We start from the raw sequence: 21,399 nt of genomic DNA, 5'->3' as shown, positions 1-21,399 counted from the left end.
AAGTTTACAACCCCTTTAAATAAAAAACATTTTTTGGCATGATCAGTCATATTTTCAATATTAATGCCAAAATTTCACAATTTCTGCCAGGGTATGCAAACTTTTGAGCACAACTGTATATCTGGTGGTGATATTGGAGAATAGATTCAAAGAAGTGGGTACCAAGTCTTTTATTGAACTAAGGAATTACCTTTTAAGCAGAGAGGGTCCTGGTGGCCCAAAGTTACATTAGGTGGTGGAGCACATTATTCAAGTGGAGCACTGTCAATAAAGGAGGAACTATGGTCTGCTCACATAATTTGTAATAAAAACATTTTTGCCATTCTGAAGCTTCCCTCCAACCACTGCGTATTATTTTATCTATACTGTGATTCTGTACTTGCCAAATATGCTGCAGAAATCTCCCTCCACAGAGTCTGGCTGCACAGGAGAAGTACAGCCAAGCAAGCTTTGGCTGTACTTCTCCTTTAAAGGGTCACTAAAGGAAAAAAGATTAAGCTGAAATGACTGTTTACAGGGTATAGAGACATAATAGTTAACCGATTCCTTTTAAAAATGATTAAAAATAGATAACCAATCATATAATGTGCCTGCAGTTTAGTTTCGTTTTTGCTGTTGTTTCCTGGTTCTCTGATGTACAGAGAGCCAATAGAGGGCAGTGAGCCAATAGAGGGCAGTGTTACTTTGTCTAAAACTCCTCAGCACCAATCCAGTTTTGTTTTACACACAGTAATCACACCTCCTTGATTAGTCACCACAGTACTGTTGTGATCAGGAAACAGACAACCAGGAAGTGTCCAGAACAGAGAGGATTACAGCAACATCAAAGCAAAAACGAACAATGAGGACATGAAACCAGGACTGCAGTAAGGTAAAGGAATTTAGCTAAAAAAAAAAAAAAAAAATTCCTTTAGTGACCCTTTAATCCTCAAAAATACAACTTGACTAATAATTGTGAACACATTGTATCTGGTGTGTGAGAAGTGAAGGTGGAGGATAGCCACGTGGTGATGGACAGTGGAAGAGAGAACACATTAAATGAGCATCCGAACAATAAAAGTGGACATTTGCACATTTATGAGTAGCACTGTGCTCTTTTTGGAGAAAATGCTGCACTTTATTTGTAATTGCACAATCTCTTTTTTGCTGAAGCAATGTGTGTGTGTGTATGTATATATATATATATATATATATATATATATATATATATATATATATATATATACACATTTTAGGGATGCACCGATATATCGGTGGCCGATACATATCGGCCGAACATAGCAATTTTAGGGACAAGCCGAAACACATTTAAAATCACTGATAATGACTGCCCTCCGTGGGCGGTACCATTTTGTCTAGGAGGGGGCACAGTTCTTATACAGATGCATTTGCGGCCGCCAGACCAGTACCAGTACAGAGTACACAAACTTTTTTTTTTTAAACCTTTGTGTGTTATTGAGCCATGCTTGCCTTCTCTGACTACCAAAAAAAACATTAATTGCAGCCTCACTGTGCCATCACATGCAGCCACTGTGCCAACACACATCGCCACTGTGCCCATCAAACGCAGCCACTGTGCCCATGAAATGCAGCCACTGTGCCCATCAAATGCAGCCACTGTGCCCATCAAACGCAGCCACTGTGCCCATCAAACGCAGCCACTGTGCCAACACATGTCGCCACTGTGCCCATCAAACGCAGCCACCGTGCCCATCACATGCAACCACTGTGCCAACACACGTCGCCACTGTGCCCAAACGCAGCCACTGTGCCCAAACGCAGCCACTGTGCCCAAACGCAGCCACTGTGCCCAAACGCAGCCACTGTGCCCAAACGCAGCCACTGTGCCCATTCAAAAAAATTTAAATGAAAAAAGAAAAAAAAAAGAAAAGTCATTTTCGGTTTGATTTTTTTTTTCTTTCGGTTTCGTTTCAGTTCTGAAATTTCCATTTCGGTGCACCCCTAATTATATATATATATATATATATATATATATATATATATATATATATATATATATATATATACACACACACACACACACACACACAGTTTTGTTTAAGTTTTTAAGAACAGTCACCTTCTCTATTTTTCCTAGTCATCACTATCAATGGCTCTGAAAATGAAAGCAAATCCAAAACTTTGCAGAGTTTTTAGCTGGACAGAAATAGAGATGAATTTTCCAAAGGAGAAAATTTGCCTAGAAAAAAATATATCTAAGAGGGGATTTAACTCATTTTGGAGGGATTTCTGTTGAAAAATGTAATATTGATATTGAAATCCCAAATAATAAATAAATAAGTTTTGGCTTTAGCTATACTTAAATATCATTGCATACCTTAGAATTTGGGGATACAATGTTAACACTGTCAAGGTCTATTCTCATTCTACACTGAGCAGTTAGCTTATTATGCTATTGCTATGATGCTATGATGGATTGTGGTCACATAACCAGGTCAAATGAGAGGGGGAAAAAAGCCTAAAGAAAAGAAAACCGATGCATCCCCTACATTGAAATGATTAGTAAACAGCAATATATAAAATTTTTGGTTTAATACCGGTTTACTCTCTGTGTACCAACTTTTGTGCCATGTTTCTGCCTATGTATATACAGTATAAAAACGGTGTCACTATGCACGCAAAATAATTGTTACCAATACTTTGTAGCGGTGATAAGGGGGTGTGTCTTTTCTTACAGGTATTAAGGGTGCTGTGCTGGATCGCTAACAAATTTTGAAAAAAAAAATACAAAAACACAAGACATATATTGTAGGAAACCAGAGTAGGATTTAAAACAATCTAAACTGTAAAGGCACCAAGAAGCAGATCAAATAATGTGCAAAATACAAATAATTATTTAATATACTACTGCTGTTTTTACTGTGCACTATGTGACACGTATCTCCTACCTAAACCTGACCAAGTACACCCCTTCATGGAAACGGTATTCTATGAATTGCAGTGGCCTCTTTCAGCAGGATAATAATGTCCCCTGTCACACTGAAAAAATGGTTCAAGAATGGTTTGAGGACCACAACAAAGAATTTGAGGTATTGACTCGGCCTTCAAATTCTTCAGATGTCAAGCCAATCAAGCATCTGTGATATGTGCTAGAAAAACAAGTCTGATTTATGGAGGCCCCACCATGCAACTTAAAAATCTAAAGAATCTGCTACTGACAGCTGGGCACCACAGCATGCATTCAGGTGTCTAGTGGTGTCCAAGCATTGATGGGTCAGGTCAATAGTAGATGGGTGCTCATAGTTTTATGGCTGATCAGTGTACATTTACCAGAAATAGTTTAGAGGCACAAATATTGAGGTATTGCATGCAATATCAATTTTAGTTGTTGCTACAAAGTGCACAGTAGCATACTAAAACCTAAACCAATGCTAAACCCAGCATTCAATTAAGGGTGTTTAATGCTAGTTTGCAGTTACTGATCAAAAGGAATAAACTCATGTGACCAGTTGTTTAAAATAAATAACATTGTAGGGTGCACAAAACAAGGGATACTAGTACAGATTTGTATTCAGTTATCTAAACCCATTCTGGTTCTACAATAAGACACAATTTGCTTATGTTTCCTAAGAATGTTTACCAGTAAAACATTTGGATAAACTTTGAGGGTTCACATGGCTAAAAGCAGACAGGAGAGAATTGTGACTTGACAACGCTGTAAAGAAGAATTTTTTATTTTAATTCACAGAAGATTTATGACTATTTGATCAGACACAGGTATTAGACTTCAGCTTGTGGCTACACGGGACTGCACCTCTAAATGCTCACAAATATAAATCAATGTTTTCTTCCAGCACCTGATTTATTGCTTCTGGACTCCAGGCACTTTGAGAAAAGTTTGGAACTTTGATACCCTAGGATAGCTTTAATATGACATTTTAAAGGTATTCCAGTCTGGATTGCATGTAAACTCTACATAAGACGTTCAAAAAGAAATACTTAACCCTTTCATGACTAAGCCTATTTGGTGTTTACAAGTTAAAATCCATATTTTTTGCTTGAAATTTACTTAGAACCCCCAATTATATATATATATATATATATATATATATATATATATATATATATATATATATATTTAGCAGAGAATCTAGAGAATAAAATGGTGATTGTTGCAATATTTTATGTCACGCGGTATTCGTGCAGCAGTGTTTTAAATGCAACTTTTGGGGAAAAAGACACTTTCATGAATTAAAAAAAAAAAAAAGTAAAAAGTAAAGTTAGCCCAATTTTTTTTGTATAATGTGAAAGATGATGTTATGCCGAGTAAATAGATACCAAACATGTCACACTTTAAAAATTGCACTCGTGGAATGGCGACAAACTACGGTACCTAAAAATCTCCATAGGCGACGCTTTAATTTTTTTTTATCGGTTACCAGGTTAGAGTTACAGAGGATGTCTAGTGCTAGAATTATTGCTCTCGCTCTGACGATCGCGGCGAGACCTCACGTGTGATTTGAACACCGTTTACATATGCGTGCATGACTTCTGTATGCGATTTCTTTGCTGCGCGAGCTCGCAGGGATGGGGGCACTTTTCTTACTTATTTAATTTATTTGTACATTATTATTTTTTTTTTTTTAATTGATCACTTTAATTGCTGCCACAAGGAATGTAAACATCCCTTGTGACAGTAATAGACCCCAAATCCCTCCATAACACTTCAAAGTATTTAGATCGCTGAAAACAGGGATTCTGAATGCTGTATATTTTTTTAAAATCCGGCGCCATTGGCAGCCGAGTAAATCAGAAGTGACGTTGTTTCCATGCTTACATTCCAGGAGAATGGAATGACACAGTTTACGGCTTTGTTCCAGTCTGTCACAAGATGCCGGAAGTGCCGGATTGCGGATCGGGTCTCCCGGTGGGACACGAGGCCCGGTCCTCCGGAATAGCAACCAAGATGCTTTTAGCCGCATTGGTTGTTATGCCTGGAAAGCCAATCGCTTGCTCTAAACAATGGTACCGGGATGATGCCGGCAGCTGCGGGAATCATCCCAGTATAACCCCCCGAAAGCCGAGGACACATATGTGCGTACGCTCAGCGGGAAGGGGTTAAGAAAGGAAATTATTTTGTATATTTGGCCTGTATAACTGGAAACTTTTTGGTTTAAAAGTAAATTATCTATAAAGTATTGCTTTCTTTTGTGTGGTATATAATGGTATTACTGTGGTCAGTAAAGATGGTGGCTACATGTCACTGAATATTTATGACTGGACCAAAGCCTGGACAGCGCTTGATCAACACATTATGTCATGTGACTTATTCTTACAAATGTTACTGATCACTAGCTACTGTGAAGCTATATATGACAAAGAAGACCACAATCAATTATTAAAATTGGCAGTATATTACTTTATTTTTGTTCTGCAACGATACAATTAAAGAACAATCCTATGTAAAAAAAAAAAGTTTTTTTTTTTTTTATACACATGAACAAGAAGCTACGACTAAATTAAAACCCTTTTAAATATACTTTATTTGGGTGGAGTAAAAGTAGTTAGATTCCTAATTGTTTTAATGCACATCCTGGGTTCCAGTCAGAATATATATTCTATGGTATGTGTGCTTACAGAGCAGTTATATATGGTTACTTGCGTGCATATTTTTTTTTTTATATATATATTTTAATGGTTAAAGCAGAGTTCCAGTTTTTTTTTGTTTATTCAAAATTTAGCTGCTAACTTAAACAGACGCTTACCTGTTCCATGGACCAGCAATGCAGTCACATGGAGCTTTGCTCCTATCCCCCTCCTCTCCTCTGTGCCTCCATTTAAACTGTAAGTACCCGGCCGTGACAGCATGCACGAGTCGCGCTGCGCTCTTCCAGTGGACAGGCAATCTTCTGGGACCTGACACGTGTCCCAGAAGCTTGCAGCGAGGGAGTGGCAACCTAGGGGGACAGGAGGAGTCGCCTAGGTGGCCCTTAGGCAGAAGCAGGAAGTGGGACAGGAAGTCGCCCCCCCAAAAAAATGACATGCCAAATGTGGCATGCAAGGGGGCGAGGAGTGCTTAAAGCGGAAGTTCCACTTTTGGGTGGAAATCCACTTTAACATTCAACCATAATCAACATGTATAGACAACCTTATCTGTTTGTTCTTAACCAGTTGGTAACCGCCCTATAGCCAAAATACGGCTACAGAGCGGTTCCTGTACTCTAGGAGGGCGTCAATGTACGTCCTCCCAGAGACTGCGTTGTGCGCGCCCGAGCGGGCGCGCACACGCGATCGCCGGTGCTCGCCGGGTCTACGGGACCCGCAGCAACAGCACTCGCGGTAAGGAGCCAATGGAAGCGGCTCCTTACCACGTGATCGCGCCGTCCAATGACGGCGCGATCACTTGTAAACAAACCGGCGTCATGTAATGACGCCGGTTCCTCCCTCTCCTCTCTGTACCGTTCGGTACAGTGTGAGAGGAGAGGGAGGGGGGGGGGATCGGGCGGCAGCAGCAGCCGCCGCACTGTGGGCTGGATCTGTGACAATTGCAGTCACAGATCCAGCCATCCCTGCGCAATACTCTGCAAAATAAAAATAATGATGAGTGCAATACTCTGCAATACCCCACCCCATACTCTGCAATACCCCACCCCATACTCTGCAATACCCCACCCCATACTCTGCAATACCCACCCTGGGGGGGTGGGTATTGCAGAGTATGGGGTGGGGTATTGCAGAGTATGGGGTGGGGTATTGCAGAGTATTGCACTCATCATTTTTTTTATTTTACTCTGCAATACCCACCCCCCCATACTCTGCAATACCCACCCACCCATACTCTGCAATACCCACCCATACTCTGCAATACCCACCCCCCCATACTCTGCAATACCCACCCCCCCATACTCTGCAATACCCACCCCCCCATACTCTGCAATACCCCCCCCATACTCTGCAATACCCCCCCCCATACTCTGCAATACCCCCCCCCATACTCTGCAATACCCCCCCATACTCTGCAATACCCCCCCATACTCTGCAATACCCCCCCCCATACTCTGCAATACCCCCCCCCCATACTCTGCAATACCCCCCCATACTCTGCAATACCCCCCCAATACTCCGCAATACCCTCAATACTCCAATACCTTGCAATACGTCGCCTATGGGGATTTTTAAGTAGCAACGTTTGGCGCAATTTCACGAGCGTGTGCAATTTTGAAGGGTGACATGTTGGGTATCTATTTACTCAGCGTAACTTCATCTTTCATATTATGCAAAAACATTGGGCTAACTTTACTGTTTTTTTTTTTTTTTTAAGCACAAAACTGTTTTTTTTTTAAAAACACGCGTTCAAAAAATTGCTGCGAAAATACCGTGCAAGATAAAAAGTTGCAACAACCGCCATTGTATTCTCTAGGGTCTTTGAAAAAAAAGCATATATAATGTTTTGGGTTTCTATGTAATTTTTTTAGCAAATAAATGATGATTTTTACATGTAGGAGAGAAATGTCAGAATTGGCCTGGGTGCTCCAGAACGCCTGATGGTGCTCCCTGCATGTTGGGCCTCTCTATGTGGCCACGCTGTGTAAAAGTCGCACACATGTGGTATCGCTATACTCGGGAGGAATAGCAGAATGTGTTTTGGGGTGTAATTTGTAGTATGCATATGCTGTGTGTGAGAAATAACCTGCTAATATGACAGAAACTAGATTTTTTTTTTTTTTTTTACAGAATTTTCAGTCTTTTTTCTTTTATAGCGCAAAAAATAAAAACCGCAGAGGTGATAAAATACCACCAAAAGAAAGCTCTATTTGTGGGAAAAAAAGGACAAAAATTTCAGATGGGTACAATGTTGTATGACTGAGTAATTGTCATTCAAATTGTGAGAGCACCGAAAGCTGAAAATTGGTCTGGTGATTAAGGGGGTTTTCGTGCCCAGTGGTCAAGTGGTTAAACACTGACTTACAGCTGTACCATGGGATACCCATTTCCAGAAGCATTCACATGACCATCCCAGACTTCATTCTACCCAATAATCAGGTGGTCACATGAGTATTCTAATCACCAGGGTTCATCAACTAGATGCCAGTAGCTCTTGCAGCTATGAAGCCAGTGATTTGTACAATGCCTTCACAAAACTTTAAAAACATTTGTTCAAGTTATATAACAAATAAAAGTCCTACCTATGGTGAATCTTTTTTACATTTTGCTTAGATATAAGAGTTTGTCTACTGTACATGTAATCCACTTTGGTCATTAAACTATAACACATATAAGATTTTAAGTTAGGCAAATCAGTACCTACATTTTTCAAAAGGCTTACAAGAAGATTGCAGGAAGACCTTAGTATCATTAAATGTTGTATAAGGATGAATTTATAGGATTTAACTTGTAATACTCCACCCAAAAATTAATCAGTAGGGTTTAACATTAAGAATGTATTTTCTTTGTTTGCATCCTGATGCCTGTATAATTAACATTATGCAAAAAAACAAATGTTTTTTTCTTATCTACTAAAGAGAGCAATAAATAAATGAAACAAGGTTGCAGATTCACTTGTGTTAACACATGAAAAAGTTAATTGTATCAAAAATGTTCGATTAATTTACTTTTTAGTTAATTAAAATTAACACAAATGTAGCATGTGGAAACAGGGAATATAACATTAATTTCTTTTTGAAGTCATTAATTGAATATTGTAAAACTTGCTATGCCTAGCTTGACTAGTTTTCTGGAAAGATAGGGGTTATTGGAATACCTTTAAAATCTCCACAAGTTGCCTCCCCAAATGGGAAAAAAAACACCAAAACTTACTTTCTCCCTCTGGTCGAGTTAAACGTCCCGCCATATTTCTTCCGGTTAAGGATGAGAGCAGCAATTTCGGGGACGTATCGGGCAAACATTGCCTGAGTGCGTGGAACGAGAAATAGGAAAAAAAAAAACAAAGGACAAATAGCATGCAGAGAGACTCGCCCTGCAGAAATGACACCATGCCTCGGTCAATACTTACTTCCGTCCACTAACTGCACTATAAGAACCACCATATTTCTTTCGGTTTCCTATTAACTCTATGATTTCAGGGACGTAGCTGGCAAACATGGCCTAGGAAGGAAGACAGGAGACAGAAAAGAAGACTAAAAAGAAAGAAAGGACGTCTGTTGTAGAAAAAAAGACACGCTCAACTTAGAAATTATTAGTGGAGGAACAGCTCCAGCTAAATAAACCAGGTTTGGATAAATAGGCATGTCCACAAAATTCTTTCTGCATAAGAAAAGATAGCAGCATTCACCGCCCTACACCAGGATAAGGGATTAAAAAGGCCGCTAAGATTATAACTGAAAAAAAAGTATTTTTACAGTATCTATGGATTAATCTTTTTTTTTTAAACAGAACTGAAGAATAGCCTTCAAAGCTCAGGTCTCTCCCACCACTTTACTGTATATTTCTTGGGTAACATTCTGTAATTTTAAATATGACAGAATCTAAGATAAAGCACAGCTGGAGTTTTAGCTGCCAATATGCATTCATCAGTCTGCCAATGATAAGCTCATATTCAAAATTGTACATGCAGTTACAATGGAAGCACCTCTATTTATGAGAAAAGTATTATTCAGTCTGCAGGGAGTTAGGCCAAGATTTTTAATTTTCTACTTTCAAAAGAAAAATTAAGTATTACTGTTCTGGCCCGCTGCACAAAGATAACAATTATACATATAGATTTATATATAGAAAAAACACAAGGGGGGCAGAGATACTAGGCTATAGTCAAAGTACTAAATAAAAGATGTTCTGTATTATGCTTGGCTGATAAGGACCTGTGTCTTTAAAAAAAGTAATGCAGTCACAAGTAAAGTAAAAGATGTGGAAAAAATAACCAAGGTGTGCTTGGAAGGCAAACATGCTTTGTAAATCATAAATTACTTTTCTCTTATTTACAGATCTACATCTTGGTTTAAGTCAGTGTGGTAGTAACACACAACTAAGCAACTAAGGAATCAGCCAAATTTAATTTTGTGATTCAGCCATTAAATTATTTTATCCCTAAAACCCTGGTGAAGTTTAGTTCAGCTTTGGGTTTACTTACACTTTACAATGTCATCTCTACAGATTTGGATACCCAAGCCTGGTTTCTCAATAGCACTTTGGAGCTGATCTCCTTTTGCCGAGCGTGTTTGAAAGAGCAAAAATATTTGGGTCTACTAAATTATACCCAAAAGTATGAAAAAAAAAAAAAAAGGGAAATGTCACAAAAAAGTCCACAAAAAGGAGGTTGTAAAAAATAATTATAATAAAATTAAAAGTAATAATGACCAAGAGGTATATTTTGTAAATTGAAGCCTGGAAGCCATTGCAAAGTAGGATTTTAAAAAGCATTTGACAAAGAAAATCACACACACAGTATAATATCTCATTATATGCATTGAATATCAGCAAGAAAATGCCTCAAAGTAAAAGGCATTTTTAAGGATGAACACATGGGACACAACAGAAAAAAAAACTATGATAGGGTTAAGGAACATGTTCATTTTAAAGCCAGACTTGACAGCTCATACTTACCTTTCTTTCACCCCCACCACTCTGTTTGCCATCAGCAGGAAAGTCAGCCCAAGTTTGAGGTATGTTTTCACCCCTCATGTAACAGAGCTGGCATCTCAGAGTCCAAACACTGTCATTTGGGTATGGGGCAGAGGAGAGCAGGAAAGTGGAGAATAAGCTCCTACAGGACCTGGTAAAAAAGTGAAGCCGTTGCTTTGCCTTGCATGAACAAAGCCAGATCACTATTAAAGCAATGTATTTGCTATGGTCCTTAAAAAGGTAACTCCACTTTTGCAGGGAAAATAATATAGAAAATGAAAAAAACAAATAAAGCATATAGCAATATTGCAATTTAATGTTATTAAAATCTACCTTTCCTTTTCAATCTGCAGTGCTGATTGAAACAATCTGAAAACAGCAGGCCAGTATCCTGTTAATGAAAAGACTACAAGTACTGTCAGGGATAGCGTCTAACAGATTGCAGTTCTCCATGAACTGCGAAGGTGCTGGTGAGTGCTCTCATAGTTCATTGATCGTAGTTCATACATTTTTCCTGGCATTCAGTAACAGCCTGCCAGTATCGAAGATATGGGAAGACAGTACACTGGGAGTTTGCAGCTCTAAACTCCAGAATGACATAGGTAACATGGCAGCAATTAAAATGTCAGTTGGCAACCCTGAAAAACACATACTGTACAGTCCAAGTGTCATAACATCCCAAGGTACTGTTCAGATATTTTAAAAAATGGAACTAAACCCCTCTATACTTCACAGCTGAGGAAGCTGTCATCATAGTTTGTTTAATTTAAGGAGATGTTTTATTGATGCATACTACCACAAAATTGGTTTCAGAACCTGCTACATGACAGCCAAACAAATTACAACCTCAATTCCCAAAAAGTTGGGACACTGATTTGCAAATCTCATAAACCCATATTTTTTTCACAATATAAAACATACCATATGCTTAAACTGGGAAAATGTTTCATTTTAGGAAAAACCACAGTGTAGCACCCCATCTTCGTTTAACAACACTCTGCAGACGTCTGAAAACTGGGGAGACCAGTTGCTGGAGTTTTGTGAGGGGAACGTTGTCCCATTCTTGCCTGATATAAAATTCTAACTGCTCAAAAGTCCTGGGTCTTCTTTGTCGCATTTTTCATTTCAAGATGCACCAAATATTTTCCATTGGTAAATGGTCTGGACTGCTGAGAGGCTAATTAAGCACTCGTACTCTACTATGAAGCCGTGCTGTTGTCATAAAAGCAGTATGCGGCTTAACATTGTCCTGCTGAAATATGCAAGACCTTCCCTGAAAAACACATTGCCTGGATGAGAGCATATACTGCTTTAAAATCTGGATATATCTTTTAGCACTGATGGTACCTTTCCAGGTGTGCAAGCTTCCGATTCCATACGCAATAATGCATACCATATCACCAGAGATGCAGGCTTTTGTTTCACAAATTTATTGAAATTTTAACGTATTTATACAGCACTATATACACATCAAGTAGCTAAACAATATAGGCAAAGGTTAAAATGGAAACAAGTGCTTGAATTACATGGCACAACAGGTCTGCAGACCTTCAGGTAGTGAGGTAGTAAACCCCATCAATGGGGCCTGCTCCTCATCTGTAGCAGTGGTTGCTTCCAAGGAGGAGTTGGTGGGTAACGAAAGTATTATAGATCAAAACTGAGTGGCAGAAAAGAAAGAAAAATCAAAGAGGCCAGCGGGTAGAGAGAGAAGGAAGGAAGGTAGGGAAAGGGGAGAAAGGAGCTAAAACTAGGCTAGAACGTGCAAGAAAAGGGAAAGACAAAGGGGAAGGGTGAGGGGGAGAAAATTCCCTACAGGGTCTAGTCTTGTGGAAGTGGTAGCGGCCAGCAAGGAGACCTGGTATACCAAAAGAAGGGTATGGTCTAGGTTCAGGCAATCATTACATGCTATCCACAGATCAAAAACCTTCAGAAACTTGGTGTCGGTGTTGTTTAATATAGAGGTGAGCTTCTCATGCACCATAGTCCCTATCAGCCATTTTCCAAATTCAGCAAAAGTGAGAAACTGTTGCTGCCAGACTTTGGCTAACGTCCGATGGTCTGCCAGGGATACAAATTCTCCAAGTCTCCTGTGGTTCTTAGCAACAGTCAAAACAGGTTTATGCAGCAGGGCTTGAGATGCAAGTTTTTTTTTTTTTTTATATAATCTTTATTTTTATAACAGGTGGTCAGTGCAGTATATAATAAAAAACAACAGCAATAGCATGGAGACATATCAATGTGTTGTAACTACCAGGGTGCCCTTGTTGTTCCTGACATTCGATCCATGTGGACAAATCTCACTCCATGGGCAACCTCATTCATAAGAGCAGAAGGTAATACATACATGACTCACAATACATTAGTATCATAAAAAATAAACTTGAGGTAACATGAATGGTCAGGCATTAAGTAACTGTTCAAACAGTAGAAATATAAACAAAAAACATAAATGTACCGGAGGTACTATGAGGGGGGGCAAAAAAAATATTCTCACCAAGTCCATATGATGAGCCGCAAATCGTTGGGAGTTGGTTCGCTAGGAAAAGTCTCCTAAAGAAAGGATCTTCTAGGGCCAGTAAAGAGATGTCAAGGCTGGATGAGACTATGGGCGTGACATGTACGTGTTTTTTCCAAGCTGCCCATTAAAGTTCGAATCGCTCTTGGGTGCCTTTACAAGTAGCCAGTCAGTCATCTGCCTCCATAATCTCCCCCACCTTCTCAATCTAGTCAAGCTCGCAAGGAATGTGCAAGCTTTTCCAATGTATTGATATGAGGTGTTTAGTAGCATTGAGGAGATGAGGGAGAGTGCTACATTTATAACGAGATAGACACGAGGGGATGTAGAGCAAAAAATGTTTTGGCGAGGCTGGGAGGTCTACACCCAGACCATCTGAGATGTGCCTGCCAACCATAGACAAAAATGGTGTTAGCACAGGGCACTCCCACCATATGTGAAGAAGTGTTCCCTTCATTCTGCATCCCCGCCAGCACCAGTCAGAGGAGAAAATTCTAGCCAGAGAAGAGGGCACCCTGTACCGCCTCCATAAGAGTTTGTAATTATTCTCTTGGGTTCTGGAACCTACAGAACGCGAATGGGTCAGGCGATACAGGTGATGCATCTGTTCATCTGTGAATTCACACTGGAGGTCACGCTCCCATTCTTTTATGAAAAGGGGCTAGGGGTAGCTGTCTCTAGCATCCTATAGTGGACTAAAATCATATGGGGTAGGGGACCGCGTCTTGCGCCGCCAGGAGCACAGTCAGCCCATCATACGGTGACAACATGGCGGAGATTAAGGTAGTTTCATATAATGTCCGTGGTATATGCTCCCCAAATAAGCGTAGTAAACTGTGGTGGAAGCTGAAGAAGTTGAAGGCCCAAGTTGTTTTCTTGCAAGAGACGCACTTCCCTCACCATTCAGTGCCTAAACTACTCACCCACCTATACAGCCAGTGGTATCTCAGCACATCCCCGGTTAGCAAATCCTGAGGTACAGCGATAGCCATCCACAAAACCTGCCCATTCCAGCACGCAAGTGATCTTGTAGATTCACAGGGTAGATATGTTTTTTTGAAGGGATCCATAGCAGGTATAAAATATACCTTTGCTAACATTTATGCCCCCAACTCAAACCAATTGACCTTCCTCGACACGGTCCTGGACCGACTGATGGAATTCAAAGAGGGCTCCCTAATTTTGGGCGGCGACTTCAATGTTAGCCCGGACCTTTCACAAGACATATCGCACCGGCGACCAACGCACTCTCATGCCTTCCAAAAGCGCTTTCGCAAGTCTCTCCAGGAAGCTGGCTTGGCAGATAGCTGGAGAGTCCTGCAGTCCACAGATAGAGACTATAGTACTATTCAAAGGTGCACAATGTATACACCAGAATAGATCTGCTATATGTCGACCGACCCACTCTGGAACTGCTGGAGGGTTTCGTCTATTGGACATATAACTATATCAGACCATGCTTCGATCACCGTTACTGTCGCCTTGCCCTGTGGTAACCATAGGGCCTGGACCTGGCGACTTAACGAGAATCTGTTGAACGAACCTGTAGTGGAGTCAAAGATCTCAGAAATCTTGCGGCACTACTTTCGAGAAAATGCCGCTGAAGATTTGAGTGAGGGCACTATTTGGGAATGCCACAAGGCAGTAGTACGAGGCGAGCCTATCGCCCTGGGCACAAAACTTAAAAGGGAACGCCAAGCAGACTTTGCTAGAGTGCTGACAGCACTCCAACAGGCTGAGCTTAAACATAAAATAAAGACGATGACCCGGAGGACCTGAAGAAATTGACCGACCTTAGGGAATTGTTTCCGTGCCTGTTGAAAAGACGGGCGCGGAGACAGTTGAGGTACCTGTCGCACAGATACTACAAACACTGCAATAAATGTGGTCGTATGCTGGTAAGAGCGTTATGGAAAAAAAGGGCTCAGACACAGATACACGCTTTACAACCTGGATGCCGATTCACCCCCAGAAAGCAAGACCGACAAAATGCGTAGAATCCACAAATATCTAACCGTGAACGGATTACCGCCCCTGACAGAGGACCAACAAACCGACTTAGAATCCCCCATAACAGTTGCAGAGATTGAAAACACCATTAACTCACTCCCTAATGGGAAAAGCAAAGGCCCAGACAGATACACTAAGGCATACTATAAAAAAAAATCACAGATACTCACTATTTAGATGTGCAAATACTTCAACTCCCTGACGAAGGGTAACTGTATTCCCCCAGGGGCTCTCTTCGCACACATCTCGGTTATACTGAAAGGAAGGGAAAGACCCCACCTCCCCACAAAGCTACCGCCCCATATCCCTACTGAACACTGACGTGAAGATTTTGGCAAAAATCCTGGCGAACCGACTAAAACACCTCATACCCTTAGTAATCCACCTTGACCAAACAGGCTTCATAACTGGTAGGGAGGCCAGGGATAACTCCATTTGAGCGATCCAGCTCATTCACTGGGTCAAGACGCAAGACCACTTTTCATACCCAATACTTTCTACGGACGCGGAGAAAGCGTTTGATCGCATCGACTGGTCCTACCTACGCGCAGTACTTGACACATTAGGTTTAGGCTCCAATATGTTAACTTGGATACAGGCCCTATACACAGATCCTAGTGCACAGGTCAAGATAAATGGCACTCTTCCACGTTCCCGATCAGGAATGGCATGAGACAGGGGTGTACGCTTTCACCCCTTCTCTTTGCATTGGCTTTAGAACCCTTGTTGCGTGGAGTAAGGGCGAACGCGGACATCACAGGCCTGACAGTGGGCACTGTGAAACATAAGATTTCTGCCTATGCGGATGCTGTACTATTCCACCTAACGAACCCCCTGATCTCACTGCCAGTCTTGCTGAAGGAGCTTCAACATTTTGGGACACTTTCGAACTTTAAATTTAACTACTCGACGTCTGCAATCCTGCCCATATGCTTATCCCCAAACCTGACAGACAGACTGAAATCAGAATTCCCCTTTACGTTGCATACAACTAACAGAAAGTCTTGACACGCTGTATGCGACAAACTACCCTAAGTTAATATCTGCTGTCAAACAAGACTTGCAACACTGGACGAAAACAGCCTTCACCTGCCTGGGGAGAGTAAACGTTATAAAAATGAACGTCCTTCCTAGGATCTTGTTCTACATGCAGATGCTCCCTATATCCTTACCCAAGACCTTCTTCGCCCACATGTTCACCAAGTTCATATGGAACTCCCAGAAGCCACGCATAGCACTAGGGGTCCTGAAACGCCCAACGCGCTCCGGTGGTTTGGGCGTCCCTGACTTTCTGAGATACTATCGGGCCATAGCCCTCCAGAGGCTCCTCAATTGGCGCTTTCACGACCGATCCAAAATATGGGTTACAATGGAAAAAATACATGGCTGGAAGGAATCTGGCGTATGCCCCGTGGCTTTCAAGGGAACACAGGGGGCTGTCAAGGGACACGTCCCCCCTGACGCATCTGTCGCTCAGGATGTGGGACAAAATTAACCGCATATTTGGTCTGGCCCCCCCTGTGTCCCCGCTGGCGCCACTGGGTGGGTCCCTTTGGATCCCCCCGGGGAGGACACAGACTTCTTTGGAAAGTGGGTTGACGACAAGAATGCTAGATGTGGGAAACTGTTAAGAAACGGCAAACTGTTACCCTATGAATCCTTAACGGGCAGGCCCGATAAACCGCAAATGAATTTTTGGAGATATAGGCAGCTGCACCACTTTTTTGAAAGACTGGTAGCTCAATAAGAGATATTACGTTGCTTACGCCTTTTGAGGGCCTGTTCATAGCGGATGAACCAATCTCACGAATGTCTCGGAGTTGTACCAACTGCTGGGGTCCTCGGCCTCTGCGTCCAAACCCGTCTGTATACGGGCATGGGAGAGAGACCTGGGGCAAGAGCTCACGGTCCTCAACTGACTCATTTATATCAGATGACTCATTCCAGCGCGACCGACTCTAAAATGCAAGAGACGAATTACAAGTTGATGTCGCGCTGGTACAGGGCCCCCGTGGATTTGGCACAGATTTACCCTGCCATCTCTGACCGGTGCTGGCGGGGATGTGGAGGCTGAGGAACCCTTTTACATTTGTGGTGGGAATGCCCTATAATTGCACCTTTCTGGGAAGACGTTAGAGATCAGGTTAAGGAAGTTTTGGGGATAGACATCCCCCTCTCTCCGGCCCACTTTATCTTGCACATCCCTCCCATGCCTATTAGTCGTTACAAAAAGAGCGCACTTCCTCACCTGCTCGATGCCGCTAGGCGGCTAATTCCGATTTACTGGAAGAAAAAGCAGATACCAAACAGGGAGGAGTGCATACGCAGGATAAATTAGGTCAGGGGAGAGGAAGAATGGATCGCAACCTGTAAAGGCACTAGAGATGCGCACACTGCCCGATGGATTCTCTGGGCAGATCATTTTTCAGACCCCAATTATATCCCCTCTAGTTTGGACGAATCCCTGCTAAAGTTAGCGGACCCAACTCTGGGTCACAACAGGAATGTAAACCCCCCATGATACGGAGCGTAGACCGCGGACATTGCTTAACATAACCGTTTTTTCTTTCAACGCGATAGCCTGGCGACTGGTGGCCCGGTGCGGACGGGGTTGATCCCTCATGCATCTTTGGTGAGATTCCGATCTTTCTCTTCCCCCCTTCTAGTCCCTTCTAACTCCCCCCCTTTTTATTTTTATTATCATTATTATTATTTTCTATATGGTTAAGCACTTTTACAGTTGTTGCTGTTGACATGGTTGATGCCCCCGAAATGCTGAGATGGCTACGCACGGCAGGGCTCACAACCCACGTGTGTGCGCCCTGAGTGATAGCGTCAGTGCTGTGATTCTCATTGTGAAATGCGGGGACCGGGGGGGCTTGGGCCTGAAGGGTGCGCTGGGGGTGGTTGTTGGAGGCCTTGAATGGCACCCCTCCTCCGGTGTGGACCCCGAGTAGGGTGACCCCTGGAACCGCCTAGGGTGGTTCTCCATCCGTGGCAATACCAGAGCCCAAACCGCGCTGTGCTTAGATAACTGAGGAGGGTAGGCGATCCACCCTACTCTCAAGAATAACCTTCTTATGCTTTACTTGTTTTGGCTACCTTCGGATATTTCTTTGTGTTTTCTTTGTTGTTTTGTTGTAATGGAAAAATATACGTCACTGTTACTAACGAATATTGCTAAACTGTAAGATGTGACTGAACGCAATAAAATAAGTTTACAAAAAAAAAAAAATCATATGGGGTAGTGGGTTCTCAGCCGCCCATATACGTTCAAATTTGGTTAGAATAGTCCTAATCTGTGAGGTTTTGTTGCACTTGGCTACAAAATCAGCTAGTTGGGGATATCTCCAAAAATCAAAGGGGAAGCCACCATTTCGCTCCATGAGGGTGGCAAGTGGTACCAGTAAATGGCCCTCCACAAATCGTGACAGGCTAACGACCCTATCGCCCATGTGAAGGGAAAATATCCCTTCAGAGGAGGCCAGGGTAGAGGGAACGGTAAATCGTCAGAAACTCAGATTTAGCATAATTAATTTAGAAGTTGGACACCGCTCCGTAGGTGGACAGTTCTCCCATCAAGTTCGGCAGCGAGACAAGGGGATCCACTACGTGAAAAAGGACGTTTTCTGCATAGGCGGAGAGAGCTTGTGTTCCATAAAACCCACCTGCACCTCCTTAATGTTCGGGTTAGATCTGACTTTTTGCACAGCTCCAAGACCAGTGCGAACAGGAGGGGTGAAAGTGGGCATCCCTGCCTCGTGGCGTTCCGAATGGGGAACGCAGAAGAGAGACCACTGTTCACCTTTACCTGAGCAGTAGGGAATGCGTACAATGCTGTGATCCAGTGCAGCATATGAAGACCTAAACCCAGTCTCATCAATACAGCGTTAAGAAAGTCCACGCGATCAAATGCCTTCTCAGCGTCCGTAGACAAGTAGGGAGGCATCTGATCGCGTGTGCAGGCCCAGTGAATGAGCTGAAGAGCCCTGATAGAGTTATCCCTAGCCTCCCGTCCCACTATAAACCCCATCTGGTCAGCATGTATGTTCTCGGGGAGGAGGTGTTTGAGGCGTTTGGCAAGAATTTTGGCGAATTTAATTAAGGTCTGCGTTTAGTAGGGAAATAGGTGGTAACTCTTATTTAGATAATAAGCCCTGGTGAAGCCGTCAGGTTCAGGGCTTTTTCCAGTAGGGAGAGACCAAACAGTGGCCAGCAACTCGGCTGTAGCAATGGGACGTTGGAGTTCTGCTGTCTGCTCAGGTGTTGGATTGGGGAGACCTGCCAAAGAGAGATATGCCTCATTACAAGATAGCTTGAAAGATGCATCTGTCGGAGTGGAGGCAGCATCCAGATTGCACAGGGCTTCGTAGTAGTCACAAAACATGGAGGCTATTTTTGAAGTATGCTGAACCGATGCTCCGGTTGGAGACTGTAATTTATAAACACGGGCCTTAAACTCACCGCTTGCGAAGTGTCCTTGCCAGTAGTCTACCACATTTGTTGCCATGCTCATAATACATATGAGCAGGACAGCACAGCCTACAGTAAATTCTGTGGTCCAATAATTTTGTGAAAAGTGTACGCGACGGAGCGCCTCTGGATCCGACATTCGTTTATGGTTTAACTCCGCTCATTGCAGGGCCTGTAGTACTCGCTGGAAGTCCGCTGAGATGCAAGCTTTTGAACTGATTGCTGACAACAAGCTGGAAAGTCCCTCTTTAGTCTGGGTACAGTGAACGTGGTTGCCAAAATGAATCCCACATTTTGATTTGTCTGCCTATAGAACAGTTTTTCACTTTGCAACAGACCATTTTTAATGAGCTTTGGCACAGAACAGATAGTGGCGTTTCTGGATCATGTTCAGATATGGTTTCTTTGCATGACAGAGCTTTACCTTGCATTTGTGGATTGCAGGGCAAACTGTGTTCATGGACAGCGATTTTTGGAAGTATTCCTGAGCCCATGCAATGATGTTCATAACAGAATCATGGCCGTTTTTAGTGCAGTGTCATCAGTGGGCTCAAAGATCAAGGTCATCCTATATTGCATTTGGCCTTACCACTTTACCAGCTTTTTTTGATGCCCTGTACCAACTTTTTTGATAACTGTTGCTGCCATCCATTTCAAAATGACCTCTTTTTCAGAAAATTTTCAATTTTCTCAGTTTAAACACTTGATATGTTTTCTATTGTGAATAAAATATTAGTTTATGAGATTTGCAAATCATTGCATTCTGTTTTTATGTAGATTTTTACACAGTGTCTTAACTTTTTGTAAATTGGGGTTGTATCTATGCATGGAACTTAATAATCTTTCTCCCAATGCAGAAGACTTTTGTGTATTGCCTTTTCTCTCAGCATACTACCACTGGAGAAGGATTAATGGTTATACCTTCTTTCTTTATTGGAATTTATTACAAAGCTGTCGTTTGCTATACCTTCTTTGCTCCTACAGTTGACTTGCACCTTAGCAAACAGTCCACTTACCAAGAACTACATTTACCTGAATAACTTCCATGATTGACATACTGCATTACATATTTTGAGGTTTCCTTGGTCTGTTGGGATCTTCTTGTTGGTAGGGTATGTGTGTTTTACACAACACTATCTTTTAAGGGGGTTGGTCTATTGTGGTTTACAGAGTGCTCAGTCTAAGGCCCCGTACACACAAGAGGATCTATCCGCTGGAATTGATCTGCGGATCAGTTCCAGCGGATAGATCCGCTGGTGTGTACATCCCAGCGGATCTTTTTCCGCGGATTTTTTTCTGCCCGACCGATTTCCAGCAGATAAAAAATTCTTAGCATGCTAAGAAATCTATCCGCTGGAATCGGCTTCAGCGGATCGATCCGGTGGTCTGTACAGACTCAGCGGATCGATCCGTCCGATTCCCTCCCTCGCATGCGTCGTAATGATTCGACGCATGCGTGGGTATCCTTATATGACAGCGTCGCGCACGTCGCCGCGTCATCATCGCGGCGATGGCGCGACACGTCATCGCGAAGGGATTTTGGAGCGGATTTCGATCCGATGGTGAGTACACTCCATCAGATCAAAATCCGGGGAAATCCTCGAGAGGATTTATCCACGGATACGGTCCGGCGGACCGTATCCGCGGATCAATCCTCTCGTCTGTACCCGGCATTAGAAAACACACTTTTAAGGCCAGGCACAAATTCAAGCTACTATCTGGCTCCTATGGCCCCTTTTTTTTTTTTTTTTTTATTCTATAGTTAAAGGTAGGACATAACATTTGAGAATTGAAGTAGGAGATGGAATGGGGTCTAATCAAAACTAAGGATGCCAGAAACATGAAACAGATAAATGTGATAA

The 21,399-nt window shown here is 42.3% G+C and overlaps 1 protein-coding gene across 19 annotated transcripts in view; it reads right to left on the bottom strand.

Moving 5' to 3' along the window:
* The window catches only part of KCNMA1 (potassium calcium-activated channel subfamily M alpha 1), an 856,444-nt gene that overhangs the window by 403,694 nt on the left and 431,351 nt on the right, over positions 1 to 21,399 (bottom strand). For 17 of the 19 annotated variants that reach the window (XM_040320626.1, XM_040320627.1, XM_040320632.1 and 14 more), the window contains exon 9: positions 8,975 to 9,066. In XM_040320626.1, the coding sequence (XP_040176560.1) occupies positions 8,975 to 9,066 (92 nt within the window). Of the gene's footprint in view, positions 1 to 8,778; positions 8,871 to 8,974; positions 9,067 to 21,399 lie in introns of all 19 variants that reach the window. The other 2 variants (XM_040320637.1, XM_040320644.1) reach the window with 1 other exon arrangement.

This window comes from Rana temporaria, chromosome 8 (assembly GCF_905171775.1).
Source record: "Rana temporaria chromosome 8, aRanTem1.1, whole genome shotgun sequence".
In the NCBI taxonomy this organism is placed as follows: domain Eukaryota; kingdom Metazoa; phylum Chordata; class Amphibia; order Anura; family Ranidae; genus Rana; species Rana temporaria.
Note: the sequence above shows the minus strand (reverse complement) of the source record. Positions and strands in the feature narration are given on the sequence as shown.